At 34.3% G+C, this 13929-nt stretch overlaps 1 protein-coding gene across 3 annotated transcripts in view; it reads right to left on the bottom strand.

The window, feature by feature from the left end:
* ESF1 (ESF1 nucleolar pre-rRNA processing protein homolog) overlaps positions 1 to 13929 on the bottom strand; it is a 59012-nt gene that overhangs the window by 38162 nt on the left and 6921 nt on the right. For all 3 annotated transcript variants that reach the window (XM_008533718.2, XM_008533719.2, XM_070588792.1), the window contains exons 4-9: positions 13705 to 13818; positions 10994 to 11094; positions 9864 to 10016; positions 7579 to 7693; positions 5736 to 5883; positions 515 to 676 (exon numbers count right to left, since the gene is read on the bottom strand). In XM_008533718.2, the coding sequence (XP_008531940.1) occupies positions 515 to 676; positions 5736 to 5883; positions 7579 to 7693; positions 9864 to 10016; positions 10994 to 11094; positions 13705 to 13818 (793 nt within the window). The remainder of the gene's footprint in view (positions 1 to 514; positions 677 to 5735; positions 5884 to 7578; positions 7694 to 9863; positions 10017 to 10993; positions 11095 to 13704; positions 13819 to 13929) is intronic.

Below are 13929 nucleotides of genomic sequence, written 5' to 3'. Positions count from 1 at the left end.
ATGAACAGGAATAATTTGCAGTTAATAAATCAAAGAAATCTATTAAGAATAAGCTGGCAAGAGTCTAACCCACTAGTCCCTAAGTGAATTAAATGATGTATGCAAATACCATGTTAACTTCCTCACCAAAACATTCCTGGAAAATAAGTGTTTTTTTTGGTGAGGAAGATTGGCCCTGAGCTAAGATCTGTTGCCAGTCTTCCTTTTTGCTTGAGGAAGATTCTTCCTGAGCTACCATCTGTGCCAATCTTTCTCTACTTTGTATGTGGGACCCTGCCACAGCATGGCTTGATGAGCAGTGCGTAGGTCCACGCCTGCAATCTGAACCCACGAACCCTGGGCCACCCAAGTGGAGTGTGCAAACTTAACCATTACACCACTGGGGCTGTCCCCAAGATTTTTTGTTTATTTTTCCAAACAAGAATTAATCTTCTTTTCCTTTGCATCTAAAACACACTCAACACCCTGAAATGAAGAAAAACAAACAAACATTTAGTTAGTTTCTAATTCTTACCTGGAACCCACTTAATTTCCATTTCCATATCATTTTCTTTGCCTTTCTTCTCCTTTTCTTGAATAACTTGCAAGAGCTGCCTATATTTAGCAATTTGTTCTTCATCATCCTTCTGACTTTTCTTTGTTTTCCCGTCTTCTTCTACATTGACTCCAACATTGTCTGACCAAAAAATCAATTTCACTTAATACACAGAAATAATTCACTTGTAACTCTAGTATTTAAATCTCACAGTCACTACAGCACCCTTCCAAAAGCTGCTGTCAGACATAATGCAACAATAGAATATCAAACTCAGACTTAAACTTCTTAATTTCTCTTTTCATTAAAATTTACATTTCAAAATAATTCTGTAGTCATATAACATCCTTGATTTCTCTTCCTTATAAGCAAGACAGCAGGGATGGCATTTTACTCCTCTTTATGTCTTCTACCATTCAGCACAGTGGATTTAAAATTTATGGTTCATAAAAGGAAGCTGAATATTATTGGGATGTATTTGGTACATGGACTTAGCTGTTTATGCTGAAGAAACAGATAAAGGAAGTTACTTGTAATTTGTAACAAGGAATAATGAATCTTTTTCATTTGATGGTGGGCACACATGCTTATTCTCAGGATCTCATTAATATATTAAGAATAAAAATGAATAAAGCAGAAGTTAATTCAATTAATTTCCCCATGTGGAAAAATATTCATATTTCCATTTCCTAATTTTATAAAAATAATTAAAGTACAAATGAACAGAATAAAATTCATGGGCAACAAACACCAAAGAAAACTAATATGTGAGAAGTTTGTTTGCTTTATATTTCCACTATAATTCTCCAAGTCAAAAACATAAATTAAGAACGCGAGTTTTAATGCAAACCACACAGACTTACTGAACTGACTAAATGTCCCCAGTAAAGGGAAATTTAGAAGCAGCATAATGAAGACCTTCTCTTTCATGAGCTATGGCTAACTGGTCACTAAAAATGTCTAACATTATTAAGCATTTAGCTGTGAAACATCAATGTTAACAGATTGTCCTTACATCTCAAAAAAGGTGATACAGAAAAAAATGGTTAAGTAAATGTTTTTATAGTTTTTTTCCTAAATGAATGAACAATAGTCCAGGACATTCTTTCCATCCTATCACACTTTTACATTTTCATTCAAACAGCTGAATTTCATTCTTTTCCTGTTTGTGCTTTGTGCCACAATAATAATGTTGGATGGAATTCTGTCATGTATCCCGTAATTCAATGGATAAAACATCAGGAACACATTAACAAAATGGCAATGTATTTCTTTCTATTAAAAGCTTACTTCTGAAAACATAATTAGAAGCAAGCTCCTTCCAGGTTGAAATTTTAGTGGTAAGTCTCTGATGGCCTACTTTAAATTGATTTTTTTCCAGTACTAAAATTTTACTTTGTGAAGCTCTGAAATGTGGGATAACTCATGTAGGTCTGTTTTTTCACAATTCAAGGACAAGAGTTTGTGAAAGCTTTGGCACTATATAAGGATTGAAAAAAAAATTATAACAGTAAGAAGCCCTGCTATGATCTTTTATAAATGACACCAGGAACATCTAGTAACTCTAAGGCATTCAAATATACTAATGTATCTATCAGAGGTACTAAATTACAGATTAAGGTAAGCTTGCAATCAATTAAAATATTGAAGAAAAATGCATGCTTTTAAAAACTTAACAGTAGTATATTTCAAACAAAAGTCACTAATTCTTAAAGTCTTAGAAATAAAAATATATAATATCAGGTAGTTTGCCAAGCACTTTATGAAATTATCTCAATCTTTCCAACCGTGAGCCAGGTCCTATTATGAGCCTCATTTTATAGCTATGGAAAGAAAGGCATGGGGGCTAAGGAAACTTAACCTATGTAACTTCACTAGGAGGTGACATCAGGATTTGAAAGTAGGAGACCCCAAGATCTTAACAAGAATATATTGATAAATTAGTACTTATTTTTTCATAATATTAGCTGCCCAAATGTCAATAATGTCATTTTAAAATCCAGTTTAGTTCTCCCAAACCAATGAAAGAAACTTATTTGAAAAATGTGTTCCCGATCTTCACAAGTATACATTGAATGTTCTTTTTTCCTTTATCTTAGAGCTGTTAGTGAAGAAAAAGTACCTAGAATTTTCAGAAAAGTGCTAAATGACCATAAAGGCATATGAATAAAAGGAAAAGGTAGATAAGATAGTATATCTATGGGGGAAAAGACATAAAGGTTATTTGAAAAAGGACTTGACTGTTCTGTGTACACTAGAAATAAAGTAGTCACTCAATTGTTTGGAATGCCAAAAAAGTTAACAAGCAACAGCCCAGTGAGGCCTTAAAAAAATGTGAAGGCTTTTGTGCCCAACATAACTACCATTGCAGATCATACACTTTTTCAGACTATTAAATATCTAAGAAATTATGTGGTTTTATTACTATTAGATGTCTGAACAAAGAAACTAGAATGATTAAACATGATTTTCCATTACATGTGTGCAACACAGTTCAAGAGTAGTACTTCATGAAAAACTCAGAAAAACGAAGCAGTGTCTTCAGTAGTCTAAAAGAAATGGTGATAGACCAACCACAGGATCTATAAGAGTTAAGACTTAATGGTCTTTGATAATACTGAAGAAGCACTTAAGGACTTATTTAATTTGACATTCAGTTTATAAAAACAATACATATGCAAAAGGAAAACCAAAAGGATAGCTATAAAAAATGTTAAGCTACAAGTAAAAGTCAGACTATCCATTCCTCTTAAATTAAAATGCTTATATCTATGTTTCACATTTATGGTTCTTCATTTGCTGTCAGCACTAAACCTCTTACTCAGAATTTCACGTAACTGGGAATTCTTCTATTAGATGTGAAGATATCAGGGAGACAGTATCAACTGAACATACAATTATAATCAAGTAACCAAATTTCCAAATACAGCCAGATACAGTATAGGGGAAAAAAGATGTTTTGGCTCTCTTTTTAAAAAATGAGTTATTTTAAGCAAACAGCATAAATGATTTTAAAATATACCATTGATCACTAAAATCATCAAAAACAATTTTTTTTAAATTAAAGATAGTCTAGGAACTTCTCGCTTCCATTAAATGGCAAGCCAGGTACTTCACCAACCCTTTCACTGGACATCAAGTTGGATGAAATATTTTAAAAATCTTTCAAAAAGCTTCAAAGGAGTTTTAAAAAGAAAAAAGAAAAGTTCAAAGAACTGACAAATTAGTGAAGAATTACCAACTCAAAATCAAGGAGAAGGAAGCACCAAAGAGATGACTCTAGCATTCACAACCTATTTTGCCTTGAGAGCATTTATTGATCCACAAATGAAATAGCTGTGAGACTAAACTACAGTTTTGGCAGCCTGGCAGGGCCAAGAGAACAAAAGTTAAAGAACCATAGAGGGGATTTCAACTAGTACCCCTATATTAAGCAGGGACCCAGAGGGATATACTCTTAGGGCAAGGGTCAACCAGAAGTAAAATAACCCTCACACAGACTTGTATCAGCCACAAAGTACAGGGAACCTCAAGCCTTAAAACTTAAAGTAATGTGGTCCCAGAATGACCACAGTAAACAAAAGTTCTCCTTTGGTAAGATACTCTCACCTCAAATATCAAACTAGCACACAAACTTAACCAGGCACACAAATAAACAAAAGAGAAATATCTTGTAAAGTAATAGAAATCAACCCAGAACAACCTGAAATACTGAAATTATCAGACATAGACTACAAAAACATGTTTATTCTGTAGAAACAAAAGCAAGCACTCAAAATAGCTGCAAGGAGTAGAAAACTATAAAATGTGATATTGCTGATTTGAAAAATAGCCAAAAAGGACTTTTAGAAGTAAAAAATACAGTAACCAAAATAAAAACTCAGTGGATACATCTATCAGTAGATTCAACACTTCAAAGAAAATTAATGAATTGAAAGATAGGTCACAAAAAAAAATATCCAGAATGCAGCACAGAGACAATAGGTTAAAAACGCCAAATAGTAACATGAAAGTTAGAGTAAAAAAATCTAACATATATTTAATTGGAGTCCCAGAAGGAGAGGGGAGAAGAAATATCTGAATAGAGACTGGATGGGAACATTCCAAAACTGATGAAAGAACCATGGCACAAATTCAAGAAACCCAACAAACTCCAAACACAATAAATAAAGAGACATCTACTCTTAGCTCACAGTAAAACTGCAGAAAGAGAAAAAGGAGAAAACTTTAAAAGCATCAAAAGAATCCAGACAACCTTCAAAAGACTGGAAAAAGTTCGAGTGAACAGCTGACATCTCAAAAACAACGAAGCTAGAAGTCAGCAAAATACTATAATCAATGTGGGAGTGGGGAGGACTGTCCACCTAGAATCTTTTACCAGTGAAAATATGTTCACAAATGAAGGCAAAATAAGGACATTTTTAGACTAAACTAAAACTCAAGAGAATTTGGCACCAGTAGATACTGGAAATTTTCAATGATATACTTAAGGTAGAAGGAAAATGATCCCAGACAGCAGCATGAGATTTACAAAAGAATAAGGAGCAAAAGAATTGGGGAAAATGTGGGTAAATTTAAACAAAAGCAGTATAGAACAGTTATATTAACATCCTGTGGGACTTAAAAAAAAAAGAATTACAATACACAGGATAGCATGAAAGTTGTTTTAAGATTCGTTGTATTGTCTATGAGGGTAAAATGTTAATTATCATTAGATTTTAATAAGTTAAGGATGCAAGTCATAATTTCTAAGATAATCATTAAATGAACAGAAACAGAGTCTACTTCCTAAACTAGTCAAGAACAAAAACAGACTGTAAGAAATATTCAGTCAATCCAAAAGAAGCTCTTAGTTTAAAAAAGGGGTGCAATAAAGCATTTTAGTAGTTTACTAAGAGACTGCATAACTACACGAATTATGACAAGTCTAAAAGGCCAGGCTTTTATTGGTAGGGCAGGGTTTTAAAGAAAATGTTTACAGTTAAAGAAATTCAGGCTAAGAAAATAGTTTTAACTAAAAAAATTTTAATTACTATCTACAGGTGTATATAATACCGTACCTGTGAGTCTGCCTTGCAGACAGTTTACAAATTAGTTTGATATTTCCTTTTAAGCTACTGCCAAAGACATATTTCCAATAACAAGTCTAGTTTAGGTATCTGAATGCTTACAAACGTAGAACACCAAAGATTAACAGTACCTTTTTGCTCCTCTTCTATCTCCTCTTCATCTTCACTAGAGGAAGCTAAGTAGGCTTGAAAATCCATGTCCAAAAGCTCTTCCTTTTTAAACTTCCTATTGAGTGTTGTAATTCTTTCATGATCAGTCTCATCCCAAGTGATCTCCACCTTTCACCAACGAACAGGAAAAAAACAAAAACGGAAATGTCAGCGACTCAAACTTGTTAAAGAATATTTATTGTTAAATTGGACATTTAACAGCAAGCTAAAAAACGTTGAGACATGCTAAAACAAATAATAAATGACATACTTAATAAAAAGTATTCTAATTGAGGAAAGGGAACCATTTCTATTAACCTGTACTTTCCTCCTCCTAACTCTCTGCTATATGCAACATATTCCATTATTGGGAGGAAAAATTCATCAATGTGTGAATTAATTGTGGTGAAAAGAAATAAAGAAAATGCAGTAGTGAAAAAGCTAACATTATTATGAATCAATGAAAACATGTTTTTCACCTTGAGTTCCAGTTATTTCAAGAAGTCTACAAAGTACGTGAAATCTCTTGATAAAGCTTTCAACATAATCTCAGTGGGGTCTATTTTCCAAAAAAGATTAAGAGCCACTGATGAGAAGGGAATCTATTGGTTGGAAGAACAGTAAACCCCCATGATACAAGAATTCATCTATAACATGATCAGTGTGGTGATTGTCTCCTGTCCTCCAGGAAGCCCCCATTCTCAGAAAGGGTCCTGTTAAAGGTTTTATCTTCATCACAGGGTGGGTCTCACATCCGTATTTTTTTCCTCAGGCTAATCTCCCCATATCAGGACAACAAACTGGGCACCAATTAACAACAGACCCTTAAAGCAGCTGTCACTGTCTTAAAAGTTCCAGCCAGTCACAGGATTCAGCACTATCCCTATTCTGATAATTAAGCCTGAGCTGATGATCACAAAACCACTGCTGGAACTGGGGCAGATGTAGATGATACAGTCAGATCCTAGGAACTTCTGACTGGCTGGCTGGACAGGCTTGCCCTGGTCATTTTTAGTCTTGAAAATAACATGACCCTACTTTACTACATTTTATCTGATTATATCTTTTAGATTTCACTTATTGCACAATGGTGGGGTTTTACTATACTCAGTAACTAATCAAGGCCACACAGTGCCCACCACAGCATGTAGCTGACAGATACAGCAGCTCTCTCTGCCACCAGTCCATCCTTAGAATAGCACAGTGGTTTGTCACAAGAAAGGCAGGGGGAAGCTTGAATGGCTGCTGCAGAATCCAGCTGTGGGGAGAAGGTTTATGGGAGGGAAGAGAAGAGAAAAGGTAGGCAGTAAAGTAACAAACTAATTCAATAGAAATCTTTTGGCTGTTTGTTATTAAGCATTAATGCGACATCTAGTAGTTCTGAATTATTCTACTTCAACTGTTTTTACAATTTTGGATTATATCTGCAGAAAAAACGTGTTCCTATTTCAAATTTCCACTAGTTTTGTTTTAACTGTGATCTGAGGTAATGTTACCTCCTTCTCCCTACTCCCTAGGATATTAATAACTGACATATTACTTATTAACGAATCTACTCGAATAAGAATGTATGAAAAAGAAGAGAAAAAAGAAACATTTGCAGGTCACAGACTCAGATTTAAAGGCATAACAAAAATCTGAAAATAGGTTCAAACGGATGTGGCAGATAAAATGCAAATACACTTGTGTCTCATTTCTATTTGTACCTGTGCATTAAAATTTTGAATACTTTCCATTTCTAAAGATGCTATAAGTAAATAATACACAAAGGCTTTTCTTAAAGCAACAGAGTCCAGCCACACATTTTTAAAAGTTAAGAAATACCGTTGATGTTCCCATTGCAGCAGATGTGAAATATTTTGGTTTATATGCTGTTAAATCCACTTCTGAGGCTATGTCCTTGGGCTCATCATCAAAAGTAATATCATCTGGTATAAACCTAGGAAACAAAGAAAAAACAAATCTATTTAAACATATGCCACAGTGATAAACAACCAGAGCTTAGATTCTCTTCTAATTAGTTGTAGTTTATACATACATAACATATAAAAGTTTCTGCAGAACACACATGTAGATGAAGTAAACAATGTTAGAAATAACCTTGGAACAAAATTTCCAAAATTCTTAAGCTATAAATCTGTAATTCCACTAACTCTAAGTGAACTACGTGTAGGTAGAAATCCTGCATTAGGAGTCAGTTAATACGAGTCAGGTGCAAACACACATGGGTCCCTCATGTTTCAAAAAGACCTAGACTCTTGACAGCATAGTCACTGGCTTGCTACATGATATTCTGAAGATCAAATAGAATTATTAATGGGTAAGTGTTCTGAATATAAAGTATCATACACAAAGTGTCAATGAAAATAAAGAAAAGCTTAAGGTTGATTCTTCAAGACCAAAAAAATCTTAATACTATCTTACAATTTTTTTCACAAATAAATAGCTGTTAATTGTAAATAAGGCACTCAAATTGGTTGACAATTCTTAGGCATCAGGCTAAGGAATGGGGGAGGGAGGTGAAGTGTTAAATAATCCATGATTATTATGTTCAGGTTTGTAATTTATATAAAAGATTTTATTTCCACACACAAAAAAAGCATATACATATTCTATCAAAACTGATTTTTGGCGGGGGAGGAATGGATAATTAAGTTCATTAAGTCTACATAATCTCCTCCTCCAGCTACACTTTTGCACAGACTTAGTATAAGAAAAATAAATATCTGAGATCAATATCTTTAAATGTTATTAATATGTATGCTTTTATATCTTGGGGCAGATGAAAAAAATTTTCCCTAGATAACTGGGTGGCAGCAGAAAACAATTTTCTTTTCTGATGTTGTGTATGACAAAATAAAACAAGGAATGTAAATTTTTTCCATGGTCATTGATGTTATTTTTTTAGGCACCACCAGAGCTTATTCTAACACCACATGGAAATGTCCCCAAAAGGAAACAGAAAGAACAAAAGGATCCTGAAAACAACATGTTAACATGAATTCATGTACCCAAAGAGTTAGACATTCTAACAAATGTTTGGTAACTACTATTTAGACATTCAAAAGAAGCACCTCCTATTGAAGTTGTTAACAGAAAAGGAAATAACTTGTCTGATGAGATATGCCCTTCTTGCTATATACTTAAGCATGCTAAAATCTTACCCTAAATTATTAAATTGAAATTTTTATTTTTATTTTTCTACCAGTCAGAATGCCTTTGAAGTATCAAAGCCATAGTTAGCATGAAATGATGAATTTTTTTTTTCTGAAATATTTCATTTTGAGAACAAAGCCTCTAGCAAACCTGGATACAAAGAAGTGATATCTATTGAAAGTGTCACAGTAGAATGGTTTACTGGGTTCAAAAGGACCAGGCTAACGACAAAATGCTATAGTAGTTCAGCTTTCCATTTCTTTAGAGTGGACATTCACAACCATCTAAGGTTTTTCAGCTCTGGGTCAGTGAAGCCTGAGCACTCGGAGAAAATAATGCCCAAGTCTGACGACAATGCAAGCAACATCATCCATTCACTGAGGAGCATTGAGAGCAGCTGTCCCATAGAACTTTCTATGATGATGGCAATGTTCTGTATCTACTCTGTCCAACATGTGGCCAACAAGTACCTAAAATGTGTCTAATTTGACTAAGCAAATGAATTTTATATTTTTAAAATTTTTAATTGAATGAATTTAAATAGCCAGATGTGACTAATGGCTACTATACTGGACAGCACAGATCTAGAGGTACCAGTTTATTAGCAAATTCCTTTGCCACCATCTCAATGCTTTTTTTAAAGTTACTTCACCTGGTTCCTAGTTCTAAAAGAGCTGCAAAGAAATATCATTACATATAACCCATCATCCTAAAAACATAGTCAATATACTTGAAGAGACATAAATGTGGGTGATTCACACATAATACTTTAGCATTTTCTTAGTCCAGTTTTCTTTTTTAAGAGTGATACTCCACAGGACAAAGTTCACACAAAAGCAAAAAATCTTCTTTTAAAATATGAAACAACAGAGAGCACTACCAGTTCAAATATTTCACTTCTTATAACCACGCTGTGCTACAAGATTAAGTTGGTCAAACACACACTGGCTTACCTTAAATCTATGAACGAACAACTACTTTCAAATTCCAGGCCATCACAATCCTCATAAATTTTACTGGCTGTTTCAAGAGAATCACAGTCCACTACTGCATAATAATACTTCAGTCGTTTGAATTGATAATCTCTCAATTTTTCTCTAGAGGTCCTAAAAGGGGAAAAAACCATTAAGCCTACTTATATGGGGACAGAAATACCTATCTCCCTTTAAAAAACAACCTGGCCTTCATTCTAAACCATCCTTCCTTCATGACTTTGCCTTTATGAACATTAAATACTTAAGCTCAATTTATTATTTTGAAAGGTACAGACTAGGTATTTTGATTGGAATTTGCTATCTAGAAAAGGAGAGTCTAAGAATTACATGTGCTTACCTATGTTAATTCTTAGAATTTTTCATTTGTTTTGCTATCATATACAGCCTTCTCAAGTAAAACTGCTGGACACGATCACTATATTATGAAATACGCTAGGAAAGCATTAGCTCTAATTACAAAGAAATTCCTTATTTTGTAAAACGTTTACTCTAAATTCATGTGTTGTCAAGTTTAAATGGTTCTAAGTTTAATTTCACTTAAACACATTACATTCTTTGAGAGTCTTCATCAGCTGTCTGCTGCCACCAATCTATTTAACCATCATTTTTAAGTGCACATATAGCCCCACCTAGTGGCTTAAAAACCACCTTAATTTTTTTTCCTATACTACATTACGATGATAAAGAACTTTCCAGCATTCTTTCATTTTTCTATTTAATCCTCAAATAAGAAAAATTATATAATTTGAAGGCAAATAGAGTTTCAATGCCACTTATATGTAAAGCAACATCTCAGAAAAAAGGGAAACTTACTAATTCAGAGCAACAAAGCTGAGACGTCTAAATCAGTTTAACCATGAAATGCTTTTCAAAACTGCAATAATTATTTTTATGTATATAGAAATACACACACAAAATGTTGTTGGAATAGTGTGCCACTTCTGACAGACTTTAATCTGCTTTTCAACCTGTTTTAACCATAAATGGCACACAGTAAACTTCAGTCCTAACTATTAAAGTAACCAGAATTCTGAATTAGTGACATGAACATATGAGGTTTAGTTTTATTTTCTATAGTCACTTAATACCAGTCCTTTTCAGGGGCATCCTCAGGAATACTTAATAACTCTACTGGTCCTTGAACTTGCTCTTCCTTCATCCTCTCCTTTCCAAACTCCGAAGGATATATCTAAAAAATATAAAGATTTATATACAAAAAAATAAGATGAATGTAACTTACACTTTCTTTTTCTTACAATATCCAGACCTGTCAAGGTCAGGAATTTTAAGAATTACAAGTGGACTCAATGAAAAAGGCAAGGATGATTCACTTCTAAACCTACTAGAGGAAGCTAAACCACCTGAGGAATCTCCTTTTAAAAACAGCCATTTTGGCTGGAAAGTAGCAGATGTGGAGCTTGGGAACAAAAGGAGAATATCTACTCTATACATCAACTGGAACAAGACGGTTCTGGGATCCAAGGGAAAAATTAAGAAAAGTGAAACAAGATTCTAAGCTCGAGGAACTCAATGTAAACACACACGTGAAAAACGACTCGATTAGTTTGCATGAAATATACAAAAATGATTAAAGAAATATATAAAACCTAAGTAATAAAGAAGAACAATTTTCTAATATCCAACTTATCTCTAAGGCATATCATTTACCCAATGCTTTCTTTTTTTTTTTTTTTTTTTTAAAGATTTTATTTTTTCCTTTTTCTCCCCAAAGCCCCCCAGTACATAGTTGTATATTCTCTGTTGTGTGTCCTTCTAGTTGTGGCATGTGGGACGCTGCCTCAGCGTGGTTTAATGAGCAGTGCCATGTCCGCGCCCAGGATTCGAACCAACGAAACACTGAGCCGCCTGCAGCGGAGCGCGCGAACTTAACCACTCGGCCACCGGGCCAGCCCCCCCAATGCTTTCTTTTAAAGAAATTCTTTAAACAGAAAAGAACTGATGATAATCTTATCACACAAAGTAGATATACTCTTGGTCTAAGAGAAAGGATTCACCATCACCAGAATTTGGTTATTTTTATATTTTGGCTATTTTTGAGAGTCAAAAAATGTAACTGTATTACTTTGCATTGTTTTGATACTACTGGGCTTAATACACATTTGTTAAATAACACATGCTTTGTCGGGGTGTCTGAACTATGTAATCTATCAACTAGCAGATCTGAGTTTTCCTTACAAATTTGAGTTGCACACAGGAAGTTTGGATTTGGAAGTTTTAAATATATATGTAGTCATACCTGTTGATTCTCTGTGTTTCTTTTTCCTCTTTTTTAAGTCTAGAAATTTCTACTAACGCACCCATTTCCTGAAATATGAGATTTAACAAAAACACAATTCTATTTTATTCTGTTTCTGTGGTTTGACTTTTTTTTTTTTTTTAAGGAAGATTAGCCCTGAGCTAAGATCTGTGCCCATCTTCCTCTATTTTTATATGTGGGACACCTGCCACAGCATGGCTTGATAGGCAGTGCGTAGGTCTGCGCCCAGGATCTGAACCAGGGAACCCCAGGCCACTGAAGCGGAATGCGTGAACTTAACCACTATGCCATGGGGCTGGCCCTGATTTTCAATTTTTTCCTTTATTTCCTGTGGAGTTTATTTTGGGCTATTAGGAGGTGAGGATCTGAACTAAGTTCTCTGTACAAAGACTTGTCCATTTGTCCCAATACTATGTATTCAAGAAGCTTATTCTGATCTAAATTATCATATAAACCCTTCTATTTGCCTATTCCATTCCATCAATTTGTCTCCCTATTTTTACCCAAACTTGTTAACTTTAGTAGCATTATAAAATGTTTAGACATTGTAACTGGTAGGGTGAATCCTTTTAAACTGGTATGATTTCTCAAAAATTTATTAGTCATTCTCACTTATTTTTTTAGATAATTACTGGTGTCCTTTTTCTTTACTTTCCCTTGAACTGAGATTTTGACTGAAACTACACTAAAACTGTAGAATGACATCTTTAAATATTTAAACAGAAAAATAATAATTTAGAGCTGTTTTAGGCGTTGTACTACTTAATGTAAGCTCCTTTTCATTTAACCCTTACAACTACCCTAGGAAATACTATTTTATATCCACTTGTCAGATGAGAAAAATTTAAGAGATTAATAAAATGCCCAAGATCACATAGCATGTTTCAGAATCAAGATTTGAATGTAGGTCTGTCATATTGCAAAGCCTGGATTCTTAATCAATATGCTGGCCCTATAGAAGGTATCTCAAAATGTATTTAAGTTTTTCAAATTTATCAAGGGTTATAGTTTACTTCATTAGGGTTATATATTTGTTTTGTTTTGTTTTGTTCTCCCCAAAGCCCCACAGTACATAGTTGTATGTTGTAGTTGTGAGTGCCTCTGGTTGTACCTGGGGCACGATGCCTCAGTATGGCCTCATGAGTGCTGCCACGTCCGTGCCGAGGATCCAAACCGGTGAAACCCTGGATTGCTGAAGCAGAGCATGCAAACTTAACCACTTGGCCACGGGGCCAGCCCAATTATATGTTCTTAAGGTAATTTCCAAGGATTTTATATGTTTCTGCTGCTAATAAAAATAGGATTTTTTTCTTAAATCACCAGCCCAATCACCTAATAGTTCCGTTTGGTGAGATCCACTTTGGCGGCCCAGGTTCAGTTCCCAGGCATGGACCTACACCACTCAGTGCCGGCTGTGTTATGGCAGCAACCCACACACAAAATAGAGGAAGACTGCCACAGATGTTAGCTCAGGGTGAATTTTCCTCACCGAAAAAAAAAAAAAAAGAAATTAATTCTTACCTTTACAGAAAATATAACACCTCCTTTAGGTTTAAATGAATTGAACAGAGCCAGCAAATCTTTTGCCTTTAATCTATCCCAGTCCATGTTGCAAACTGCTAATCGACGTGTAATCTAAGAAATGAGAGAAATTAAATATTACATGATCTATATCATTCCCAATGCTTGCAAAATAAAGGTACTAAAAATGTAATGCCTTCTTTCCCCTAAATTCTGAAATCATCA

This window comes from Equus przewalskii, chromosome 21, assembly GCF_037783145.1.
Source record: "Equus przewalskii isolate Varuska chromosome 21, EquPr2, whole genome shotgun sequence".
Taxonomy (NCBI): Eukaryota; Metazoa; Chordata; class Mammalia; order Perissodactyla; family Equidae; genus Equus; species Equus przewalskii.
The sequence above is the reverse complement of the archived record's forward strand: the minus strand, read 5'-3'. Positions and strand labels throughout refer to the sequence as shown.